The 25,394-nt window shown below is 44.7% G+C and overlaps 2 protein-coding genes across 3 annotated transcripts; both read right to left on the reverse strand.

Moving 5' to 3' along the window:
• Positions 1-2,934: 2,934 nt before the first annotated feature.
• LOC100550884 (apovitellenin-1) lies at positions 2,935-8,824 on the reverse strand. 2 transcript variants are annotated; one of them, XM_031552330.2, is made up of 4 exons: positions 8,372-8,824; positions 6,855-6,954; positions 6,341-6,500; positions 2,935-5,799 (listed from the first exon to the last, which is right to left on the reverse strand). In XM_031552330.2, the coding sequence occupies exons 2-4, from the start codon at positions 6,913-6,915 to the stop codon at positions 5,700-5,702; spliced, it is 321 nt and encodes a 106-aa protein (XP_031408190.1). In that variant the 5' UTR covers positions 6,916-6,954; positions 8,372-8,824; the 3' UTR covers positions 2,935-5,699. The 2 variants fall into 2 exon arrangements, with proteins under 2 accessions (XP_031408190.1, XP_085093946.1); XM_085237820.1 differs by having other exon boundaries at positions 6,855-6,957; positions 8,372-8,823.
• Positions 8,825-13,444: 4,620 nt separating this feature from the next.
• Positions 13,445-25,310, reverse strand: ILDR1 (immunoglobulin like domain containing receptor 1). The gene is made up of 8 exons (XM_085237806.1): positions 24,606-25,310; positions 22,141-22,311; positions 20,507-20,656; positions 19,272-19,391; positions 18,979-19,125; positions 16,067-16,198; positions 14,387-15,213; positions 13,445-13,754 (listed from the first exon to the last, which is right to left on the reverse strand). Exons 1-8 carry the CDS (start codon positions 24,952-24,954, stop codon positions 13,713-13,715), a joined length of 1,938 nt encoding a protein of 645 aa, XP_085093932.1. The 5' UTR covers positions 24,955-25,310; the 3' UTR covers positions 13,445-13,712.
• Between the last annotated feature and the right edge of the window lie 84 nt (positions 25,311-25,394).

Here is a 25,394-nt window from a genome sequence, read left to right on the forward strand (position 1 = left end):
GCTCAGATGCTATAAGCACGGGAACCTTAAAGTCATAAACACAACTACAATAGCGGTTTAACCAAAGAAAGAAAAAAAAAGAAAGAAAGAAGAAAGCATTGAGCTAAGAATACGAGTGACCTCAAACTATTAAGAAGACTTCACTTTTTTATTCGTTTTACAAAACAAGAACTTTGCACTCTGCTTTCTGTAGCTGAAAACAGCTGGATCCTGCAGGTCACGACACCATGATGGTTGCCTTCCTCCTGACCAGACTCCCCCTGCATGCCATTTTGTATACACCGCGGGGCGAGGACAACCAGGGATCCCAACATTGCTGCCCAACAAGCAATGTTCCACCAGCAGACACTGCTGTTCACAACTCCCTGTGTCACTTGAGAGCAGGGAGAGCAGTTAGAGCAAAAATAAACCAACCCCTTAGTTTTCAAAGGCTGAGGTGCTTTAGTCTCCTCAGTGTCTCAAGCAGCCTCAAAAGCAGTATCTGAACCAGGATGCTACTGCAAACCAGGAGACAAGAAACGGTGAAAATAAAAGATCTGAACTCTTGGCTGACACACACCACAGCTACACTAGTATGTGTTTATGCTGCTGTAGTCGGTGCTGCTTAAAGTTGACAAGAAGTTCTCTACGGAATCATTTTCAGACACGCATCCGGAGCAGCTTCTATGAGATGTTGTCAGCCCTGGTGCTGTGATGGTGTGTGTGGTGCCAGATGCGTTATGAAGCCAGTCTGAACAGAGCTGCCAACAAGCAGTCCACCTCCGTTGGACTTAGTGATCTTTATGGGTCCCTTCGTTTTCCGATTTTATGATTGTAATGCGGTTAGTTTGCACTCCCAAGCTGCTAACACTGTAATTTTCTAAGTTTGAAGCAAAACCAGAAATGCTTTTGTAATTGTAGAATCATGGCATGGTTGGGTTGCAAGGGACCTCAAAGGCAATCCCCTGCTATGGGCAGGGCTGCCACCCACCAGCTCAGGCTGCTCCGGGCCCCATCTAACCTGGCCTTGTACACTTCTACAGATGGGGCACTCGCAGCTTCTCTGGGCATCCTGTGCCAGCACCTAAGCTTTTTTTAAGTCACGCTGCCCCATGTCCCCCAAAACCTAAGTGTAAAGCGGGATTCTGCAGGGTGGGACGGCACCCGTCAGACCACAGGGCGCTGCGCAGCTGTCACCACCCAGCAAGAGGCTCTCCCACCCTACCAGCACACACACCCATAGGCAGGAGAGCGCAAGGCGAAAAACCGACGTTCGGCGGGGCACGGAAGCAGCCTCCCTGGCCACCCCACCCAGCACCACCCGGGCCACAGCTCCCCTCCATTCAGTCCATCAAGCGACCCCGGACCATCCTTGTCGCAGCTTTCCAAAACCCAGCACCCTAGACATCAACAAAGCGTAGCCGCCCGTCCGACCGCCCCGGCCCTACCTGGCCGGCCGGGCCGCTCCCGCCGCCGCCCCGCTCTGCCGAGGGTACGAGTGCGCCGGGGCCGAGCGCAGGCCCAGAGGCGGCAGCGGCCTCGCGTGCGAAGCACACGCGGCGGCGGTGCCGCTTTGAGTCAGGGCGGCCGCGGCGGCGGGGGAGCGCGGGCTGCGGGCGAAAGAGAGAGCGGCGCTGAGTGATCTCTGGCACCCGCCAGCCGGCGCGTGGCACGCAACGGCACCGGAGCCCTGCCCCGCCATCAGCGAGGGGGAGCGCGGCTGAAGGCTCACAGTGTAGTTGCCAGCTGTAAATTATACATGATGTGCGGGACTTTTCCCTCCCTCAGTTGTCGTGGCAGCTTCCTGCGATCAGAAAGCGTGCTTGCAGGGGAGAAGTGCCTCGCCGTGAGGGTGGGGAGGTGCTGGGACAGATCTCCAAGGAAGCCACAGATGCCCGATTCCAGGGCGTGCTGGAGGCCAGGCTGTACGGAGTGCAAGTCACTCAGCCTCATGGAGGAGATGAGCACGGACCTGCAGTCCAGCCCCACGGCAGAGTAGTTGAATTGGGTGATCTGTAAGGGCACTTCCAGACCACTCTAGGACCTAATTTGTTGCTGCCGAAGGGCTGGTGCCATTGCCCAGCCTTCCCAGCACAGCCACCGCTGCACCCAGCACAGCACAGAATCACAGAATCATACAACGGCTTAGCTTGGAAGGGACCTTAAAGCCCATCCGGTTCCAACCCTCTGCCATGGGCAGGGTTGCCACCCACCAGATCAGGCTGCCCTTCTTTGCATCTTTCCAAGTGTTTAGCAGTTAAAGGAAACTAGGATATGTAAAAGGCAAATGGCTCTGTGCCATTGACAGGCTGAGCAGTAGAAACAGTGTGGAGTAGTCAGCATAGTGGATGTTTTTTGAGAAAGGGTGTTTTTGCCTACTTCAGGAACACATGAGATGTTATTCATTCATCTCAGAAACAACAAAAAATTGACATTTCTCAACATTTCATATCAGAGGACTCAGTTGAACTGATTACACCACAAGCTTTCCCAGTAAGTGAATGATGATTTTTACAACAGAGGTAGTGAGGCACTGGAACAGGCTGCCCAGAGAGATGGTGGACTCTTCATCCCTGGAGACATTCAAGGACAGGCTGAAAAGGGCTCTGAGCAACCTGGTCTAGCTGAAGGTGTCCTTATTCAATGCAGAGGGGTCAGTCTAAATGAACTTTAATGTTCCCTACCATCTCAAACGATTCTATGATTCTGTGATTACTCACAAAGAAAGTTTCTGTAAAGTGAGTATCACTGAAGCGAGCCCTTCCCCTACAGCACTTCTCAAAGAATCTTGGGGCCCACAGTAAACTTTCACAGACATCATTTGGGAAGTGATTTCCATCTCTATTTTACAAAGAAGTTACAGACACAGTAAGATTAAATTGTTTATTCCTTCTGAACAATGGGAGCAGTTGGGAAACTGCTTAACTCAAAGGAAAATGCAAGACCTCTCATTACCAATCCTGTGAGTTTACCCTCTTTTGGAATCTAACTTTATTATTATTTTTTTTTCCGTTACCTGGTCCGAGCTGGTCCAGCTGTCAGCTGCCAATTTCTGCTCTTTATGAATTTCCAAATGAGGGTTCGTTCTTACAGTGTCGGGGTCACAAGGGGTAGCGGCAGGCTTTTTGTTTTGTAGATTGCCCTACATTGTAGATTGTGCAGGAGATTAGCCAGCCAAGGTGTTTATGCAGCATACAAATGCACAGATAGATTGTGACTGTGAGATTCAAAAGAATCAAGAACATAGATCTACGTTCTGATTCAGTTTTACCCGTATACTAAAACTGGTCAGACAGATAATCAGCATGTGGCTGGTTCAGATTTTCTGGAGATTACATTGCAGAGGAATGGAAGTGCTGTATCTAAGTGCATTTAACCAAACATCAAAATCTTCATTAAGTTTTAGCATGAAATTCACAGCAGGTGATACTCTCTCCAGATATGTCGTGATGCAGTAGAGTAATGCTGCTGAGTTTCATTGGTAAAGCCACACAATGGACTCAAAACGCAATGAATTCCCTCTACTTTCCAAACTTCTCCCTACCTTATTTTAGCAGCACATATAAAGAAAAATATGAATTGCCAACTTCCAGGAGACCAAACTTTAAGGACGTATTCAGGCTCTTTTATATGACTTGTGAATTTCACTCCATAAAAAGGAAATACCTCTGCAGTTCCTAAGCAGTAAGAACAAGCCCTGTCCTGATAAAAAGTCCCAGGATGTCAAATGCTTCTCTGATACAGTAGATTTAAACTGGCAGGACTTTGCCTGCAAGGGTTACATTTGGGAAGGAAGAGAGTCTGAGCAGATATGAGCAAAGCAAGTAGGTAGCAAATCATTTCTTCTGCAGAAAGGGCTGAAGTTTCTGTCTTTTTCATGTGGTAAACGTGCTTATCAGCCCAAACTTTTTCAGCTTTTCTAAATCTTCATTAAAGTCCAGGTGCATTTATGCAATACCTATGCAAGTGTGTACTGATGCGTGACCAGGGCAGCGGAGCTAGTCTAAGCAGAGCACACAGCAATAGAGAAATCTGCAACAGAGGTTTGCAGAGGCAGTAAAGCAACGGAAGGTGGAAGAGTTTGCTGCTTTCTGCACAGTGCTTTACACATACAGCTGTACATGGTACAAAGCACTGGCAGAGACACAGAACTTGTGAAATGTTTTTACTCAAGGCAACTTGTTAAGTGCAAATTTACGTTGATATCTGATCCCACTGGTAATTAGAAAGCAAACAAACAAACCAATCCTAGTACATGAGAGTCCCATGTCTCCAGAGGAGCACTATCATGTGTTATTCACAGCCTATCAAACTGCTCCAAAAGAACAACTGGAACATGTTCACCTTTATGTTACAGCAAACTTCTCTCAGGAGGATAGCCCTTGGGAGAGGAAATCCAGAGCAGTGCATCAGGTAACTGGGGAATCGGATACTGCTGGCAGTAAGTCTTTCTAACCATTAAGGAAGAAAGTGGACACGTTTTCAGTATCCAGTGCTTCAAGCTGGAGGAAGCCTTCCTGCTCAGTGAGAACTTTTCTCCCCACTGTAATGTAGCCCAAGCAATACAAGCACTGAAGCACATCAGTGGCAATGCGTAGTCTCTTGAGATAGACAAACACCATTGTAAAGTGTGGAGTCCTGGTTAAAATACAAAGCTAGAAGTGTGTGTATAGAGTTAGAACAGCTCTCCCACTAATGCTAATAGGAGGATGGCACTGAGATACTGGAGGAAATACAGCTGTTGACTGTTATTTAGCCTTTTGATGATGGAATAGAACAGATTTCTTTACCAATGTGAACATCTGAGATGAGGCACAGTTACAAAAGGCTGTCAAGGACCTTTCAAGACTTTGTAGACCATTCTGAGCATAGATGCCCCTCTCATAAATTGATCACTCTTCATCCTGAAGCTAAGGAGGGATTTTCCTTCCCTTCTCCTTTGGAAAGGCTGATCAGTAGATTCACTGCTTGGGTGATGAAACATGCTTTCAAAGTCCTGATCGAACTGATGCACAGTTCCATTTACTGGCACTTCCCAAATGATCTGAAATCTTCAGATATTTGATACAGGTGTACCTGCTTTCTTCTTATTTAACCAAGGAGAATAATTAGTGGGACTCAACATTTCATGGCCTTTCATAATGTGAGGATATGGTTGCCATGCTGCAGTGACGCCAAAAGATGTTCAAGCTATCACACATGCCATCCCCCCATCTGCCAAGAATCTGAGCTTAGTTAGATGTGCCTGTACTGTCAGGGTTTGCTCACATAGCCTGTAACAACTTCTAGTGAATCACAGCCACTTTCTCAGCAGAATGGGGTGCAGAGTTGGATGTGATTTTATAACAGTCAGTTCAAGTAGGAAACTGAAGAAAGTGTAACAACCAACATTTTTTTATTGGAGGGTCAATGGCCAAGTCATTCAGGAGAAATTAATTTTCAAGATTTGGCTACAGCAGAACTCTGTAATCTCATTGCCTTCCTCAGTGCCCAGCAGCCTTTTTTATTTTTTTTTTCTATTTTTTTTTTTTTTTTCCAGGGGAAACCTCAGCAGATGTCATCCATTCTCTGGTCTTTGATGCTGGGTTCCCTCTAGTCTCATTAACACGAGCATCGATTCTTTGTTATTGACTGATCTTGGTCTGTAGTAGAGGCAAGGGGAAAGAGGACACTTCAGGATGCTACCCACTCACTTAAAGGAACACTGACTTTTCTTCCAACTAGTAGCCTTGCACTTTTGTGTACCACAGGTTCTTTATTTTTTCCATCAGCTGTTCTGCCAGTATAGTGAGTCTAGCTGTTTCTCTGATGAGGAAGTTCCTGCAGGAGAAACAGCATACATAGTGAGATATATACGTATGGGAGTGAGAGTAATCTGTCTGCAGTAGTTATCAGGCTATCCTTCCTTTACGCTGCCTGTCAATGAATGCAGAGCTCCTCCACAGTCCTAGGGTAGCTTTCCTCAGAAAGCAGGAATAGGCAGTGTGTATTTGCCGTAAGTTAGGCAAAACTTTATCTCTTGAGTTGTCATGCTTTTCCTTTTGGGGGGAAACTCTTTCCCTTTCTTTAGGGAATACATATTTACAGATAGTGAATTTTATAATCTGAGTTGAGTGCCATCAGTGTTTGCCGGCACCTTCAGTACTCAGCTCCCCACAGGCAACACCGCAACATCTGCTCAGCCTCTTCCAGGGGGCTGAAACTCTACCACTCATTGCCCCCCACTCCATCCCTACCCATGCATTCACTGTCCCTTGGGTCCCCTCATATAGATACTTGAGCAATCTGTTCTTTCTCCCACTCCTCCCTCTCCTTTTCCACCCATAGCTATGCAACACTAGCACAGAAGTTTTTTCTGTACCTGGTCCCAGAAACGACTGTAGTCTGGGAAATATCCACCAAGAACTGACCAGCTCTGGGGGACATCTTGTTCACAGCTTCGTAGATATAAGCTGCAACTGCATCAGGGATGACCAGCCAGTCACGACGGTCTCTCTCAAAGATGGACTTTGAGTGCACTTCTGAGAGAGAGGAGACAGAAAAACCCATGAGGCTTCTCCAGTCACATGTCCTTCTGATATCATCCACCAGGGACAGTGGGAAAAGATGCAAAATTCTCAGGTTCAAAGAATTTGCTCTAACAGCATCCAGTTAATTTTCATTACTAATTTCTGGGCACCTGAGTCACCTGACATGGCAGAGTATTTGCACCAGGTAAATATGGATGATTTGCAAACCAAGCCCCTGCTTTCACTCTAGGAAGCAGTATGTGGTCATGGTTTTGAACTGTGTTACTGGGTTTCTGTCCTACTTTGTGGATGGGATAGACTTCTCTGAGGCAATCAGAACCCATCTCAAAAGCTGTTCAGACTTACCGGGGACAGTGGTGCTAAGGAGCAGAATCAGAGCTATCACCAATGCCCTGTATTGCACCATGGTTTGTTGGTACCAGTTCAGCCCTGTACACCAAGAGACCTGCTGGAATAACCATACAATATTTTGTTCGTTTTTAGAAAAATATCATGTCTGCTAAACATCAGGTTTGTGAGAAAACCCTAACAAATATATAATAATTTTTTAAAAAGTCAGGAAATATGGTGGTGCAGTTCTTCTTAAGAAGTGAGGAGAATACAGCACAAAAATGAACATTCATATAATCACAAATGTCCACAATGAATGATAGCTTTCACAGCTACAAGAAATATGTGATGTTTAAAGTTATTTCTTTCTTTTATAAGAGAGTTAAAATTCCTTGCTTCAGCATAGGAGCAAACAGTGAACACTGTGGTCAGAAAAGGCTTCTTCCAGACAGGAGTATAACTGAAAAAGTCATGCTGCAGTTTTGTTTTTGTTGTTTTTTTTTCTTGAATTTTTGTAAATGGCTGTAAGGAATCTTATGCTAGTCAGTGCATCACATACAATTATCATCTGAATGACACAGTGATCTGAGTACTTTGTCTTGCTCTAGTTGAGGAAAGACCCAACCAGGTTCTCTTGTCTCTTCCACACTGTGGTAAGTGAAGCAGAGAGCAACCCAGGCAGAACAAGTTATCAGAAGTAAATAAGTGCAAACTTCACCATCATCCAACATCCTTTATACTGTCTATTGAAAAATCTGGAATTAGAGAAACTCTTGAAAAGTTGGTACATTGAAAGGATGACATTACATCTAAACAAATTTTTCAAATACTGTGCATTTAGAAAGGTGATTGAAAGTTAAAAGTTAAAATTGATTTATAGGCTGAACTATCGAGTTGCATCAGTCAGAACAACGTGATGAAAACATTACTGCTAGGAACTGCAATGGCAAAAAGAGCTGCACACCTATTTTGTATGAATACTTCACTAAACTCTGTTCCAAGTAGTGGCACTAGCCAGCGCTTCTTATTCCATTTCATTAAGGCAGTGTATATCTAGTTTTATTTCCTTTTATGCACAGATTACATCCCAAAACTACCACTCCATCTTCACTAGGAATTTGTTGACTAGCAGCAGTTGCTAAGTTACTGTCCTTTGAATTTTAATCCTTGGGTCAGTTTCTTCCTTTGTAGACAAAAGGCATAAATTTGCTTCCCAGGACTGTAAAGAGGGGATCTTACCTACTTTAGAGCCAGAAGCTGCTATGGGTCAGGGCAGCTGGGAAAAAGTCATGTATATTCCAACACTGCAACTCCGCAATTCCCTAACCATGGGTTTGACCCTGCTATGAGTGTTCTATGGAGCTTCCATCACTCAACATCAATTCATTCCCTCCCTCTTCCATTTCAGCAATATTCCATGCTGGGGAGCATGAGGAGGGTCCACGTTTTGTAAAAAGTGGAGCAGGCCACCTCCACTCACTTGTCAATGTCCCAAGGTTCATACCACCCAGAGCAGAGAGTGCACTTCTTACCTGTCCTGCTTTCTCTCTCCCAGGCTGAAGCTGAGGGTGATGCTCATCTGAGACACCAGCATTTATACACAATTAATATAGAGATAGTGAGGGGTCGAAGGTCCTGTTTTGTTTCCCCATTTGCTCTTTTGCAAGCAAATTCAGCTCTGTGGGATGGACAAGAAGCTGTGTAGGACTCTGGACCTGTTGTTGGGATTTGGTAATGGAGGGTCAGTCTGACCTTAGCGCAGGAGACGTGGAAGGCAGCTCCTGGGTCACTGAGCCCCCTACGTTTTCAGGCAATCATGTCATGGAGGACCCTTTCATAAACTGAGCAAATTCCACATTAACTGTAGCTAGAGCTGGACTAATTTTTGCTCCCACTGTTCCTGTGGGAAGGCTCATGTTGAAAACTGACTGCTTTGACAGCTGCAAATTATTTGTGGCTATTATGCTCATTCATATTTCACCCTCTGTTTCCAGTAAATGTATTAACCAACTGGTGCACGCAGGTATATGCATACATATAGTGCTCTCGCAGTTCATTTTTCCCCATAGCCAAGCCTTTTTGCACAAGCTGACAAGATGGGTGCAGATCTCAGCCAGATGTCAAAATCTGCACAGGGGAAGCATAACTTCTCCCCAGACTGCCCAGGGATCTGCACTCAGTCAGAAAGCATCTGTTGTGCCATTCTGTGGGATGTGCTTTTCCCATAGCACAATCTCTGAGTGCCCATTGGGTCTTCAGTCAGGCCAACCGTCAGTATCTGGCACATACAACCATTGAACAGAAGGCAGAAAATTTGCAACATGGAGCAACAAATGGCATTAGCTGAGGAAAAGGTGTGGGCATGAGGCATACATAAAACCTACAACGTGAGACCCAACAAAACTATCTTATGTCACTGACATAAAGTAGTGTTAGTCACCTACTAAGTCACTGACATGACTTTCAACTAACAGATGGACACTCCAAAAAGCTCAACCAGTTTCTTTATCAGCCCAACACATTCTTCTAAAAGACTTTTCTTCATGGACATTTGTGTATTGTAAACCAAACAGTAAGCGTTACCCTTTTACAGATATGGCAGCCAAATCAGTGATTGCAGCAGTGATACAACTGAGATCACATCATTAAAGAGGACTGCCCATGGCCTCCCACACAATTTTTCCACTGTCTTGGTGAAGTATTTAATAAATGTCTTTTTATAGTATCTTATAGTATCTTTTTAGTATCTTTTTTTCTTCGAAAAACAAAGAAAAAGCTGCCTGAAACATCAACGTTGATCCAAAAAAAAAAAAATCCCAATGGAAGCAAAAAAAGACAGCTGAAAATTATTACTGATGTCTAACAAGGCTACTTCTAGAAGTCAGAACAGAGGATTTTCAGTTCCACTTCTCGTGTAAACACTAAAAAGCAATTTATGGTCTAGGAAGAACACACAGGAACAACCAGAGTTTGAAGTTCTCTCATATTTTAATTATACATTCTACAGTCATTAAGGAGATTCTACAGATTTACTGCCTGCTTTTAAAGCTGAAGTAATGTTCAGAAGACCAGTACAAGACACATTACAGACATTCAAGTTAACAGAAATAGCAATAGGCAGTCATTACTTGTGGGGGTGAATTTAATATAACCTCAAGTGTCATCTCTCTTCTAAGTCAGGTCAACAAACGGCAGTCTCTGGCCATATTAAGGGTGTGTTTTAAAGGGAGGTGTTGCCTGAGGTAGTAAAACAAAGGGAATTTAGCTGCCCTATGTAGTAATATGTACCTTTGAAGAGCTTTGTGTTATGTAGCTTTTATCCCTGCTAAGTTTGTCTAACTTTATCCAGAGCTGTCATGAATACAATCCCATAGGTAGCAACAGGGCCTTTCAGTGCTTTCTACTGCCAAACAGGCAATTGCCAAGCCCAAATCAATGATTGCACAAGAAGCAGTCCTTGCCCTTCATTCCTGGAATGGCAGAGTGCTCTGCAAATAAGCGAGGAAGCCGAGTATTGCAATCCTTTTTTAATCAAATAAAAAAAAAATACATAGCTCTTTTATCTTTCTTATGAATCTTTGGTTTGAGGTGGAAAGCAGCTGACATGAGCAGCATGGATCTCCTCATCTGTTCCATGTGGCATAGTTCACCTATTCTTTATTTTAACATGGATAATTCCAGTGGCTATCTAGGCACTTTCATACACAAAATTCATTCTTAGGTGCAAGGTATATTCCTTCACCTGCATAGCAGGAAGAAACAAAAGTCTGAAATAACTCATAAATGAAATCATATTTACTTCTTTCATCACAAGTGGGTGACACACAAACATCAGCCCTTTGGAATGGCTACAAAATTAAAAATGAGTAAATTACAACCTAGAAAGAATGAAGCTCAACTATTTTTACTGTTCTTTCATTGTGTAGTATTTCAGCTGCCAAACTTAATCTCTCTTTTAAAAAGTCAAAGGCCTTGTAATCTCACTGTTAAATAAAATCTACATAGTATTGAACAGTGCCATTGCAAAGGCATTCACTTTTAACCAATTAAAAATAGAAGTATGCATTCAAAGAGTAGCCTATTTCCTTCCTACTTTTCTATCTGCTTGCAGTTGCAAAGCATGTATATAAATTTCCTTTTTAATTATTTCGTAGGCCACTAATCAGTGCTTTATGAACCACAGTGGTTTGTGGACCAGATCTTACCAAAACTGGTACCATTTCAGTTTTCCTGCTGGATAATCTAATCTATTTTTGTCTGCAATTTTAAGTCACAGAATTAAGACTTAGATATAATCAGTTTTCCCTGAAGTTATGTTTAATGTTTCTATGAATATGAACAAAGTTATTGAAGAGGAGCTCAAATGTGATAAAGATAAAACTCTTCTGATTTCACACAGCACAACATGCACAAATTCGCACAATCTACAGTAGTCATTCTGACTCAATTATGGGAACCATAGTAATGAATGAAGATGGAGAGCTCTTTCGTGTGATTTAGATCAAAAATCATGCAGTTAGCGTGAACTGTAGAATCATAGAATAGCTTGGGTTGGAAGGGACCACAAGAATCATCAAGTTCCAACCCCCCTGCCACAGACAGGATTGCTAGCTGCTACATCAAGCACCAGATTATGTTGCCCAGAGTCCCATCCAGCCTGCTCTTAAACACCTCCAGGGATGGGGCATCCTCTCTGGGCAACATCTGGGCTCCAGCATCTCACCACTCTCTCAGTAGAAAACTTCCCCCTTGACATCTAATCTAAATCTATTCTCCTTTAGTTTAAAATCATTCCCCCTTGTCCTATCACTGTTTACCTATGTAAGAAGTTGATTTCCCTCATATTTATGAACTCCTTTTAAATGCTGGAAGGCCGCAATGAAGTCTCCTCCCAGCCTTCTTCTTTCCAGGCTGAACAAGCCCAGTTCCTTCAGCCTATCTTCATAGGAGATCATCTTCATGACCCTCTACTGGACCCCCTCCAAAAGCTCCTGATCTTTCCTGTGCTGAGGGCCCCAGTCTTGGATACAGTACACAAGCTGGGGCCTCACGAGTGTAGAGTTGAAGAGGACAATCACCAGCCCAGGATACCATTGCCTTTCTGGGCCACAAGCGCACACTGCTGAGTTTTTCATCAACCAGGACCCTTAAATCCTTCTCAGCAGGACTACTCTCAATGATTTCTTCTCCCAGTTTGTATATATATCTGGGATTATCTCAATCGAAGTGCAAAATCTTGCACTTTGCTTTGTTGAACCTTATTAGGTTCACAACGCCCCATCTTTCCAGTTTAACAAGGTCCCTCTGGATGACATGCTCACGCTACAACTGCTGCTGCTGTTACACACAGTTTTCTTGCTGCCTAAGAGGGTTTCTATTCTTAGGGAAACTTACTGGACTGTATTGGAACATGAAAGGAAAGCAAGTTCTTTTTCACGGTTGGGATTTCAGCTATGGCACTGGCTGGGAAATAAACTGGACATTACAGTAACTGACACTGGCCAGACTCTAGTGTCTCAGAGTTACAAAATAATTCACAAGATGCTCCTAAAGCTCCCTGTAAACAATTGAGTTTCTTGAATCCAAGAATATCTTTGGCAAGCCTGTTTCCTGTGCATGCATCCAGCATGTAACTATAGCACCCAGAGAACATCAAGTTTTCCAGTACATTTTAAATGATCACAGTGGATGGATTAATCACATCAAGGAAAAATGGCAAGCTTTTCTCCTTTGCAGATAGTCTTAAGGAATTCTAGAAATTTTGCATTCAAGTTGCAAGGGAAGGGATGAGAAAACTCCCCTCCATCTAGATAAGATCAGATATACCACGTATTCAGAATTGATTTGTGTCAGGGTAAAGATCAAGAGAACAATAATAAAAATTGTTAGGCCTCTTCAGAGCCCTTTATCCCACCCCATGTATGTAATACATGTTAGAGAGGGCAAAGAGAGAACATAAAATGAGTATATGGCCCAGGAAACACACATCCGACAAAGTTATGCTTCCTAGAGTTGAAGGAAGTTCTGGTCTACAGTATGAGAGATAGTAGTCATAACATGCTCAGTTTCCTTGGGGATGACCAAGCTTTGGTAAATCTAGCTCATTACATTTACAAATAAATTCACTGTCTGTGTTAAAGGCTAGAACAAGCATCTTTTTAGGTACTGAGGTCTACGCTTAATGTAGAGCAGGGTTTTCAGTCAGTGTAGGGCAGACAGATAAGCTGGCAATTTGCAGATTGCAGTGAGCCCTTAGTAAGACTTCTAAATCCTAACACTGGAATTCTGCTGTTTGGGATCAGGGACAAAAGGGAGCAACTGCTTACACTACACTGAATAGCCAGGCAGAAGCAGCAAGCATCAAATAATTCTGAAGTACAATAGAGGGCCTCAGAAAGGAAATGCTATGCCTCTTACACCAACTTCTGAGGTGACTAGGTCAGATGAGCTCCAGAGGTGTCTTTTAACCTAAATTACTCTATTGTCCTGTGACTTTACATCTCTGAGCCCTTCTCCAGTAACTGGTGTGCAAAGGATCAGCATTCTACATACTCTACTACTGCTTGTAGTGTCAGTGTTAGGGTACCTAACAAAGGCAACTGATATCTCTGGGAATACACTGTTTATTAAAAAAATTTACTGTATCCAATAGCATGTTTTCAGCCCATCACAAACCTATGTTTCCAAATCAAAGTAGGAATAAATATAGGTTATATATCACTTTCAAGTCCACTAGACGTATCTTCTTCAAAAGTAGTTTCATCTTCTGTTTGTTTTTCCTTTGCTGGTTCAATCAAAAGCAGTCATCCCAACTATATAGTAAAAAAAGCTAGAAAGAGTCCAGTGTGAATCTTCATTCTTTCAGTACTGGCATTAAATGACAATGCTTCTTGCACTATAGGAACTTCCTCTGTCCTGCAGGAGAAAATAAAAGATTCAGGAACAAGGAAAGACAGATGAAAATCAAGTGTCTGCCTACATATTCTGAGCACTGAAACAAAGCCATTATACACGTACACATCATAGCTGGGACTAAAATTACACTGCCTTCCAAAACTCAGAGGGGAAAATTGTAATATGCAAAATATGGCCCTTTGAGAACACAGCCACTTGGTAAAATACTACATAGAGGTGATAAGGGACACTTAATTCCGTTGCTTTTGTTGTTTTTGAAAAATTCCATTTTTTAAGGAAGAACATACTGTCTAGCTTCAGGGCTAGCAATTGGATACTAAGATTTTCATGCATGAGACACTGCTTGATATCTAGTCATAGTATAAATTGATAAGATGAGCTGTGAACAGCAACTCTTTACTCCCCATATAATGCATGTCCAGTCCTCAGGAGCTGCAGCTAGCAAGCCACCCTCTTCTATGTGGCCTGAAGGATCACACATTTCCCACCGTTTCCTAGGGTACTCAATACTCTTTGCCCTTCTTTTGAAAGACATCAGGCCGCAAAAATTAACTGACATTCACTGTCACCTCCAGAACCTATCAGACCCTATCTGTGCCCTGTGATTGGAAGAAAAAAGGCAGCTGACTCACCGAGCGTGGCCCTGCACCTTCTCTGGGCTTGCTGTCCCGATCTGGGATGATTTCTAGTGAGCGATAACTGGGAGGTTTATCTTCTGGCCATTCCCGAGACCGGTTGTGCCGCCTGCGGTTTGTCGCTGGGAGACGGATTTGTTCTTCTGAGGAGCTCCATGATCCCCGTCGAGATGGGGGAGAGTAGCTGTGCCGCCGGTGCCTTGAGTTATTGCTGTTCCTGGTGTGCTGCTGGTACTCTCGCCTCACTGCAGGCTGCCGTCTCCGGCCACGATGGTGGCTGGAGTGCTCCTTGACCTCCTCTGAATAGAAACTGCAGCTGCTGCTGCTGCTTTTTCCCCTCTCAGTCTGGCGGGTGGGCGACACATCTCGCCTGGAGTGCTGGGGCCTGTGATCGTAGCCGCCTGCCCTCTGCCTTGGAGGATGGTCATCTCGCTGCCTGTCCCGGGTTTCCCGACTGTAGCTGGAACGAGAATCTTCACTGGAAGGCAAGGGCCACCTCCGACCTTCCCTCCTGTTCTCTGCTATGGAGTCCCAAGTTCTGGGGCTGTGGGTAGTTCTCTGTGGACGTGAGGAGTTGCTGCTCCCATGGGAGGAAGAAGCACGACCACTGAGAGGAGGAAGACCATTTGTGCCACGCTGCATGATGTCGCTGCCCAGGGAGGACAGCAAGCTGGGCTGCACTGCCTGCCGCTGGTTGGAGGGTGGCCGGGGCTGTGACGGGTTAAGGTTTTGGATTTCAGATTCCAGATAGTCCAAAACACCTTTGTTAGGGGAAAGTTGAGCTTGTGGCTGCACCAGTGGAAGACTGTTCTGCAGAGACACATCTGAAGATTAAATCACAGGAGAATGCGGTAAGTTAAGGAAAAAGAGTGAGCCTCTCTATGCTAATGGCCTTAGTTAACTCCTCAAACAGTGGTTAAGACTGTAAACCTGTGACTGCAGTACAGTGATGAAAAGTTAATTTCATATGAAAAAAATCCTGTATGAGAAGTCATGCTGAATTCTGCTATTGTTCTTGGGGTGGTTAAATAATATTGCTGGTAATAACTTATTCTATTGCTTATCTCTCTATGACTTCAGACACACCTTATCTTCCCTATTCAATTAAACTCAAAAATATATACAACTAATATAAGTAATTTTGAGGCAGAATACCTAGCAAATTCTTCCAGATTTATTTTTTGCTGCATGTAGGCTAGATCTGTTGCACAGAAGGCAGTTTGCCCTCAATTGTATGAAGACCAGACATTTGATAAGAACTCAAACAAATTGCACCTCACTTCTCATGTCAATTTTGGATATAAGGAGTTGACCGTGACCAGCACAGCAGAACAAAGACAAAGTACCCTCTTCCACCCCATGAAGAGAGATAAGCTGGGTATATTTACCCTGCAGTCACTGTGGTGTAGCACAAGATACACCTTAGTTAGCATTCAACTACTTCACCTAGCACTGAACCTAGTGAGACACTTAAGATGGATATGCTGTATTCATCCACACAGGCAAGTCTAAAGTACATTGCAGATGAAGCAGAGCTGTCATGCTAGGACATGTAGTCATGCTAGGAACATCTTTCTCACTTTGCAGTAGAGAGGATAAAATTCACTGCTGAAGCCCCCTGAGAAGTTACCTGCTTCTCTTTCCTATTTCCCTCTGAAATGATGACCGTAGTCTCACCTTGTTGCAGTAGAGGGTTCAGCTGATAAGAGGAAAGTTGTGAGTTCCTATCAGCACCTCCATAGAACATGTTAGGTAACATCCACGGTGCAAAAGCCTGAGCCCGCTTCATGAACCGATGCCGTTCCAGTACTGTAAAAGAAGAAGAAAGCTTTGAGCAGCTATGCCTAGAGTACAGCTTGCAGAACACATACCCTTTTGCTTGATAGACTCTAGCCTTTGAATGCGATCACAGAATGAGGAGCTCTCTCCAGCTTATGACAAAGCTTACAAATAGAGTACAGGAAATTTTAACAAAAAAGTTGTACAGCATCCACATACCTAAAACTGAAGAAAAGGGTTACTGCCTCGCACATTTCCAAGAACCAGGAACAAACAGCACTAGGATTAAAAGTGCAGCACATAACCTAATGCAGGACTTCTGTCTGCCACGTCACTATGAGTACAGATGTGGCAAAGTGGGAAATAATGTTTCATACAGCAAGACATACCACATTGTTTTCTTTCTTAAAACTTCACCATTAGTCCTTTCCCGACAGTTAAACAAGACCTTTTCAGCTCCTCTCATGTAGGCTTTGTATAGATCTTACCTTCCACACCACACAAAAAAGCAGTTTCTTCTCTGTTCTACAAACAAGGCACTCAGAGATGCACTGTCCACCTTCTTCCTGTCTAGTCTTTCAGCTGCTCTTGTTGTCTCTCTCCAATTTACCTCTGCATGACTGCAAAAATTAAATCCCTTTGAACAATGTGGTCAAACTGGTGAACAAACTAAATGTCCTGTGTCCCAGAAGAGGAAACTCAGTGGATATTTCCACTTTGTCACCATTTTTCCACCATTAACTCCATCCGCTACCAGTGGAGTCAGGCTTCAATTCAACTTTATTTTTTTCAGCACTTGCACCTCCCCCCTACAACGACAACATCACCATCTCTGCCTTCAAAACCATCACTCATTGCTGGTTCTTTTTTTTTGGGAAAGCTAAAGTATGTTAAAAAAAAAAAAAAAAGCCTTACGCTTTCTACCAAAGACAATCAAAACTGAAGTTACAAGTAAATTCTGCAAGTTCCAGACATTACAAAGCCTGACTCTGCATGGTTTGTCTTTCACCTTTGGGTGAAACGCTTCTGCAGCTGGGGCTTTTGCAAAAATTCTCTTACATGGCTTATCTGGAATCTCAAAAGAGGCAGTCTTTTACTGCAACATCTTCCATAAGGCACTAACAGAACATTCTTGCCCATACATTTCAGCAGACAGTTAAGCATGTAATTGCCTTTGAGACACTTACCCCTCTAATAAATGTCTGAAGTAGGCTGATGAAATTAAAAGTTACTGAAGGGGAAGAGACTGGGGGATACACAGGCTGGCTGCACAAGCCTTCCTTCTTTAAGAAACCTGGCTACAGCTAAGCTCCAATTAATTCTGTCCCATGAGTTAATCTGTAGCAAGCAGCATTTAGACTGAGTACTCTCAGGGTCTCAACTCTTTGGTTTCATGTAGCACTCCATTTATTAAACAGATTGCATGTATGTACTCCTTTAACTGTTTCACACCTGTAGCACAACAGGGACTGACACTCCTTCTGAGTACATCCTTCCCTTTCTCCACAGCTCACGCAGCTCCACTTTGTTCTCCACTCGATTCTTTCCCCAGCCTGGCTCCAAACATAGGGAACTACAAAGCTGGAGACTTCAAGAGTTTTAATCCTAATACATTGATTTTTCTTCAAAGTGTTGTGGCCTGAGGTAGCAGTTTTCAAGCATTTAATGTAAAACATGCTTCATTATTTTCTTTCCAAGGAATTTTCCACCAGTTTAGCTTTTAAATTTGGAAGGAAGAGTGAAAGAAGAAAACAAAGAGAGATAAAAATAAAGGCCCTATCTGTTCCTCTCCTATTCCTCTGGTTATCACCTTCAGAATGTCCCTGCACCTGTCGAATGCATATCTCTGATTTTGAATGCAGTCCTACCTGAGCAGTGAAAGGCTCAGCAGTGAAAGGCACACTTACAGCACTACAGGCTCCTCTCTCTTTAATGTGTGAAGGTAGCCACTAGCATCAGCCATCTTAAGCCTATGATTCTCTGATCTATCCTTGTAGCTGAACAAATGCAGAATTATCCCCGGACTTTCTTTACTACCCTCATCTTTTTTTCCAGTGCATTAATGGAAGAAGCGTGCAGGAGAAAAGGAACTAATAGGAACAGAAGGAGGTCATACATGTATTTACTACAATATCTGTATTAGTAGGCTTTTTGCAGTTTTCCATGGGAAATAATTGGGTTGCCCCGTGGGGCATGCTTAATATTTCTGTAACACCAATTCTGAATTACCCAAACAATTCACTTCTATTACAAGGTTCAAAATCATGTTAGCTGATGACCTGACTTAAAACACTGAGTTACCTCGCCTCAGCATATCCTAAGCCCATTCAACGGATCTAGGCTACCCTCTAGTGGCCAGTAAGTGGGAAAAAATCATCCACATTCAACTCATGCTGTAATTCTACAATTTAATTGACGACTTTTGTCTTCTCTTCAATTACATGGAACTGTTATTCCTTAGAACTGCTTTTTAAGATGTTTACTGCCTCAGCCTTCTGTTTTGTAAGTCCCCAGTTCATTTCCTGGAGGCTAAAAGGTCCGTTGGAAGCAGGATGAAGTGAAGGTGCACCAGAGCAGGGGAGCAATCTCTCAAGGATTCCTTGCAAACTGGATCAAGAGGGCAGGTAGCTGAGATGGAAATTATATTTACAGATTCCAGCAGCCAGCCAAGGAGGTTGAACCCTTCTGTACCTTCTGTGGCAGTCTATACGGACGCTCAACTTGGAGGAAGAAAGTGGAACTCAGAAAACTGCATCAGGTTTTTGTCTTGACGGAAATAATGAATGGACACATATTTCCTTGCATCTCACCTTTCTCATTACAGCAGCACCGGGTTGGGCAGCAGACACACCGGATGTGGCAGCAGCAATGCTGGGGGCAGCACTGGCACCAACATATTCCAATCAGCAGGAGGAGGAGGAGACCACCGAGGATGATGAGGAGTACTGTGAGCCAGTCTATGGGAGAAATGGAGAGAGAAAGAGGATCCTGACATACCTGGTTACAGTAACTTACCAAGCACCTTTCCAGGACTGGAGAAATCTTGGCAGTGGGAAGGAAAAGAACAGGAGGAGGTATCTGCTGCCCAGGCAACAGAACTTACGTAAAACAATTAGCTTAACTTCTTTGTCCGGATCCCCTGAGGTATCTCCTGGTGCTTCCACAGTGCAGTAGTATACGCCATGGTCCCACCACATGACTTCACTAATAACAAGGTCTGCCCCTGTGGGAGAAGGACTGAGAGGTGAGCAGAATATTTGAAACTGACACTCCTTTCAGACCCTACTCTAAGAAGGCCCCTTGCCTGCAGGCAATGTTGAGTACTGCATATCCCCTCTTCCCAAGGGTAGCCATCACATTCAGACAGTCCTCTTCAGGACCACTGACAAATTCTCTGAATAGCATTAACTGCCAGTCCTATTTCTCCTTGTGTTGCTGAAAGGCAACATTAATTAGAACTGGAACTAGTTCTGTGTGCAGTAAAACACCAGAGTGTTGCTGGGTCATGTATGTTAAAAAGCATGCTCCCAGCTGCCAGCACTGGTTTTGGAAAACATACTCTTGTAATCATTAGGCCAGACATCCCAGTAACTAACTACCTTGCAGCAGCAACAACTGTTATTCCAAGGACAGCACAGAGCATATGACACACCTATAAAACTATGCAGCGTTTCTTGAAGGAAATAACTGTTTTCTGGCCTGTGAACTCCTCAGCTGATCTTTACTCTTCAGCAAAATGCTTGGGTATCCTCAACTCAGCCTTAACTTGTAGTCACTCTCAGGTTTCTGGGAAGACACTTCTCCTGGCTGAACAGCCCCAGCTCTCTCGGCCTTTCCTCACAGGGGAGGTGCTCCATCCCTTGAATCATTTTTGTGGCCCTCCTCCAGCAGATCTATGTCTCTTCTGTACTGACTCCACATCTGGATGCAGTACTCCAGGTGAGGTCTCAGCAGAGCAGTGCAGAGGGGGAGGATCACCTCTCTCCAGCTTTTGATGCATCCCAGGATACAGCTGGCTTTCTCAGCTGCGAGAGCAGGCTGCTCGCTCATATCCAGACTGCCATCCACCAGTACCCCCAGGTCTTTTTTGGCAGGGCTGTGATCAGTTCTTTCATCTCCTAGCTTGTATGGATAGCAGGGGGTGCAAGACCTTGTACTTGGATTTGTTGAACATCATGATATTCTCCTGGGCCCACTGCTAGACCTGCTTAGGTTTCCACTGCCACATCACAGAATACATAAGCCACAGATAACATAACCCATATTTATGCTTTTCTTTGCTTAGTAGGCCCACGTACTGGATAGCTCACTGCCTGCCTGGGAGGCCAAGTCACTTACGGTTCTGGATGGTGATCTTTCGTTGCCGGTAGTCAACACCCAGCACAGGCTCATTCTGCCCATATTTCTGGATGACAATGCGCACCGTTCGTTGGACATCATTGCAGTCATCAGACGGGTCCTGGCCAAGAGCTAAACTGGCTTGGTATGCTGTAAGCACACGTCATCAAATAAGATGCAAAAAGTTATTTCAAAGGGCCAATTTCTATCCCCTTGTAAGCAGCAGAGAACTCCTGAATGCACATGTGCACTTGCTTTTGTTCAGTAAGACAAAGCACGGCTTTAGAAGAGAAAGGGTAAGTTGCTTTGGAGTGCTTAAAAGCAAAAAAGAGGAAGGGCCACAGGAATGATAGATTTTGAGAGCTGTAGAGGAGCTCCTGTGCTCACAGCTGAAAGAACAACAGCACAAAGAGCCTAAGAAAGGTAAGTGAGAGGGCAGGACCGAGTACAAAAACAAACTGCAAGGAAAAGAGTCACAGAACTCCAAGAATTACTGGAACAAAAGCAAAATTGTGTTTATTTAACAACAAAAAATATCTCCAGACACATAAAAACCACTGTAGGATTGCCTCCCTCTCCCTTCTCTATCCCATTATATGTTGTGGGGCTCCTAAAGACAGGAAAACCCATCATCCAATTCCTGTACAGGACTATATTGTATAGAGACCCAATAACACTAATGAAAGACTAGAGACAATTTCTGTCTAATACTCTTACAAGAGATTCACAGTATAACCAAAGATTGAGTTGCCAGGCATCTGGGAACTGAGATGTGTGGAGACTACTGATACACACACTCAGCACTGTCTGTAAAGGACTTGCAATGAAGAGAAGACAGGACAAACCTTGTCAAAAACATGGCTGTGTTTACAATGGATCATGAAGAGGAGATCCACCTAAGCAAACACCATGACCTTCGTGCTTTCTATCCTTGTCGGGGACTATGAGTTTGAACCACCTTACTCTGGGAACAGCAGAGCATCAGACACACCTGTTTGCAGATTTGGCTATAGACCACATGCTTATCCAACCCATCCAGAGATCTGATGGAATTTAGGCACCAAGACACCAAACAAGTCTAGAGTCTTCATTCTTAAGTATGCAAGTAAGCTAAGGCTGGCCAGTTTAAACACACCATCTTAAACACTCCTGAAACAAGGCAACAAGCACCAGAATATCTGCATATGAAGTGTTGCCACTAGTATTAAATACTATTGCTTAGAAGCCTTCCTGCACTCCAAAGAGCATGTTTGTGCCTAAAATCAGTAACAGTCACTGGTTTCCAGCTTCCAAATTAGTGCCTCCCATGTAATCATTAAGTCTACATGTTGCAAGACCCTTGTTTTCAAATGTGGGGCTGCCAAGTCTGACACACATAAAATGTGGTTAAATCTGCCTTCTGATCTGATGACAAGGAGGACAAACTGTTTTGACTGGGATTTCTATGATACAGTACCATAAAGTCTTGGCGTTGCAAAGGAAATCACAGGCCCAATCTTGTTTTCTTGGATCCTTGGATCACCACTGCCTGACCTACTCTGTGGTCAGGAAAAAACTATATTCCCCAGTATGTCTGCCTCCCTGTTCCTTTACATTTGAAGAGCGATCCCTTGGGAGACAAGCCTGATACTCACAGACTGAGTAGTAATCAAAGATGGGGTCCTTGCAGAAGGATTTGAAGCGCCAGGTCACCACTACATCCTGCAGCTGGGCTGAAGTGCTGTAGTCACACTTGAGGGTAATACTGGCAAATAGGGTGGTGTAACGCTCAGTATCCTGCACTGTCACCAGCAGGGAGAGGCAACCTGCAAAAAAAAAAAACAACACCACAGAAGGCAGTCAAGCAGCAGTGGCAGACATCACAGCATAACTCTCACTCTGGATCAGACCAACAACTGAAGTACACCTCCCTTGGCCTCACACAGGATCTGCATTTATAGACCCTCTTTTTAATAAAGCTGTTACTGCATACGTTTAGAACTCATCCATAACAACTTCCACAGCACTGTCTATCCAAACAGCTGCATACATCCAGTGAAGTTTTATGAAGTTTCTCACAAGCTATGCTTTATTTTAGCCACACTCAGAGACATCTCTATCTTGTTTAAACTTTGATAATACATTAATCTGTACTTGTCATTAACAACAGAAAAGTTATCACAAGTTGCCTTTGATAAGGCAATACAAATAGTGTGGAGTAAGCGTAGGATGCCCTGTCTGGAACATATCCCAGGAAAAAGGAATGGCTTGTGGTGCTGTGCTAGCTGCTTCCAGACTGGGAGCATGGGAAACAGGGAAGGAGAAAAGGAAAAGGGAATGTCTGAAGTTACCAAAAGGATCATGAACTAGCACTTGTATTCCAAGTCTTTCCTTGTAATCTTATATTCTGGATCACACCTGCAAGCATCATTTTTTCAGGGCCCTCTTAGGCTGCATGGAATATGCTCCTGACAAACATAAGCTCATCCAGTTTCCACCACATAGCTGCAGAGGTGCAGCATTGTCTGAACATGTATTTTTGCAGCTGGATACTGTTAATGCAGTACTTGCTTGGTTTCTGGTTTGAGAAAAGACTTGTGGCCAGCCAACTCAAAGCAGAGAAGAGCAAACTCTTTTGCTAATGTAAACTCTGAGTCCAAGACCTTTCTGAAAAATAAAATACACACAGGCTTAAACACAGAAATAGTAGCAATGATGCAAAATTCTAGCAACATTAAGGCTGTTTTTTACTGTGCTGTAGTTAGATAGGGTCCAGACTAGTGACAGGTAGCTGCAGTGACTTTTACTTAATGTCATTATACATTGACACATTTTGTTCCAGCTTTCATTGTGAAACAGCTCATACACAGGATCTTTAAGTGTGAAATCACAAGAAACCAAACCAAAATCAAGGCTGGCAAAACCTTGATCTCACTGGCAACCAAACAGATCTTTTCCATAAGAATTCTGACCTTCACGGACACAGCTTTTCTCTATAATCTCCATAGCTTCATCTCTCAGACAAGAATATTCAATATAACTGTGTGCTTTTCTGTTACAGAAACCAAAGTTCTTTTTGAAAGAGATCTTTTCTCATTAGCTCTGTACTACACAAGAATTAGAGTTGAACAACAAGTTCCTTACTTTCTAATGAAGTTAAAAACCCACTTTTCCCCTGGAGGACAGTCAGATGTCTCTGTACATCTGGTGTTTCATACAGCCTCCCAGCCAACAGCACACAAGACAACTGTGAAATTAAGATAGGTTCCTAGGGTTGAATGACACTCCTCTCCTGCATGATGCTCTCCTTTTCCTGCTTGGAAAGAACAAATCTGGGACTACCAACCTAGCAAGCTACTGTTAACTCATATCTCTGACCTACTTTGAAAAAGATACTGACCTTTAGAACCGGTGAAGCCAATTTTTAGCTAGTACATCAAACAGAAATGCTGCTGTCAGGCTAGACAATCAACTGGCATACCTCTGTATTTTTCACTTCATTTACTGGTTCCCTCTTTGGTGCTTAAAGCTACACCATCAGCAAATATACCATTGACTCAAGAAGCAAAACGATCAATTTGGTCCCTACGGGAGATCAGAAGCTATCAAGCAACCTGCAAAGCTTGGAAGAAAGGCTGCCTCTGGACACGGAGGGCAGCTCTGGTTTCCATGTAGGAGCACACCCAGCAGCTACTGAAGCGGTGCAGTCACATCGGATCATAACGTGGCTGGGGCACTTGTGGACAAGCCAGAGGGGACCATGCGTGTCTTCCCGCGCTCAGGCCCAAACCAACCTGGCAGTACACAGGTGACACGGGAGGCGGCCAGGAAGCAGGGGGCCACTTCCTCCTCGGCCAGACATGGGCCTCGCTCTCGGGGTAACGAAGCCACACGCGGCTCGGCCTCGGTATAGCCGGGGCGAGGCGCTGGGCTGGGGCAGGCGCCTCAAAACCTGTCCCAGGGGGAAACGAGGCGGACCACCGCAGTCGCTCGCCCAGCCCGGCGTCCCTTACCCCGGCCGCTCCTCTCGCCCTCACCCCGAGGGCTCCTCCCGGCCCCCGCTCCGTACAGGTGTCAAGGGGCGGGGACCGGCCCCGCTCCGCCGCGCGGTTTCACTCACCGGCCGGCAGACAGGCCAGCAGTAGCCAGGCCAGCGGCGGCGCCCGCTCGCAGCGCCCGCACCGGGCCATGGCGCGGCCTCCTCCTCCCGGCCGGGGCCGTCGCGACAGGCCACCCCGCCGCGCCCACAGGCCCTCCCCTTCCCGTAGCACCTGTCCCAGAGCAGGGCGCCGCCGCCCGCGGCAGTCCCCTCCCCTCGATCCCTCTTTCCTCTCCCGGGCCCGTGGCGGAGGCACGGTGGGCAGGTACGCCTTCCTGCCCTTCCACACTCGTGCCCTGCTGCAAGCGGGGAGGACGCCGCCTCCCAACTTCAGAAACCTGCTCCAAGATGAATGTTTATCGGTAGACATGTAAACACGCACAGGTTGTGCGTGGCTGGCAGCAGACCTGCCTGCCTATGCTCGGGTGCCAGGGCACCCTGGAGGGGTGGAAGGCGGCAGCAGGTGCGCTCAGCTTCACTCCCCAAGTACACAGAGGGGGACTGAAGTGAGGGTAAGGGCTCTGGTCCCTTGCCTTGTAGAGCAGGAGCCCTCCCTGACAGCAGCAGCCCTGCATCACAACTCCAGTTTCTACTGGATGGAACCACAGAATATCCCAAGTTGAAAAGGACCCACAGAGATCATCGAGCCCAGCCTCCACAGATGATCACCCAAAATCCAAACCCCATGTCTGACAGCGGTGTCCAAACTCTCCTTGAAACTCCAGCAGTTTGGGTCCGCGATGGGCGCAGACATAAATACGCATTTTTGAGCGGGCTCTGTTGTTAGTGTTGGAAAAGACAACCCAAACA

Source organism: Meleagris gallopavo, chromosome 1 (genome assembly GCF_905368555.1).
Source record: "Meleagris gallopavo chromosome 1, MGAL_WU_HG_1.1, whole genome shotgun sequence".
Classification (NCBI taxonomy): Eukaryota; Metazoa; Chordata; class Aves; order Galliformes; family Phasianidae; genus Meleagris; species Meleagris gallopavo.

Excerpts from the sequence above, each read along its gene's own strand:
- LOC100550884 (XM_031552330.2), bottom strand. The coding sequence starts at position 6,915 with ATGGTGCAATACAGGGCATTGGTGATAGCTCTGATTCTGCTCCTTAGC. Across the intron at positions 6,501-6,854 it reads CCTTAGCACCACTGTCCCCG|AAGTGCACTCAAAGTCCATC; the intron begins GTAAGTCTGAAC and ends CCTCTCTCTCAG. Across the intron at positions 5,800-6,340 it reads ACAGTCGTTTCTGGGACCAG|GAACTTCCTCATCAGAGAAA; the intron begins GTACAGAAAAAA and ends TTTCTCCTGCAG.
- ILDR1 (XM_085237806.1), bottom strand. The coding sequence starts at position 24,954 with ATGTCTACCGATAAACATTCATCTTGGAGCAGGTTTCTGAAGTTGGGA. Across the intron at positions 22,312-24,605 it reads GCTGGCCTGTCTGCCGGCCG|GTTGCCTCTCCCTGCTGGTG; the intron begins GTGAGTGAAACC and ends TTTTTTTTGCAG. Across the intron at positions 20,657-22,140 it reads CTTTGATTACTACTCAGTCT|CATACCAAGCCAGTTTAGCT; the intron begins GTGAGTATCAGG and ends GTGTGCTTACAG.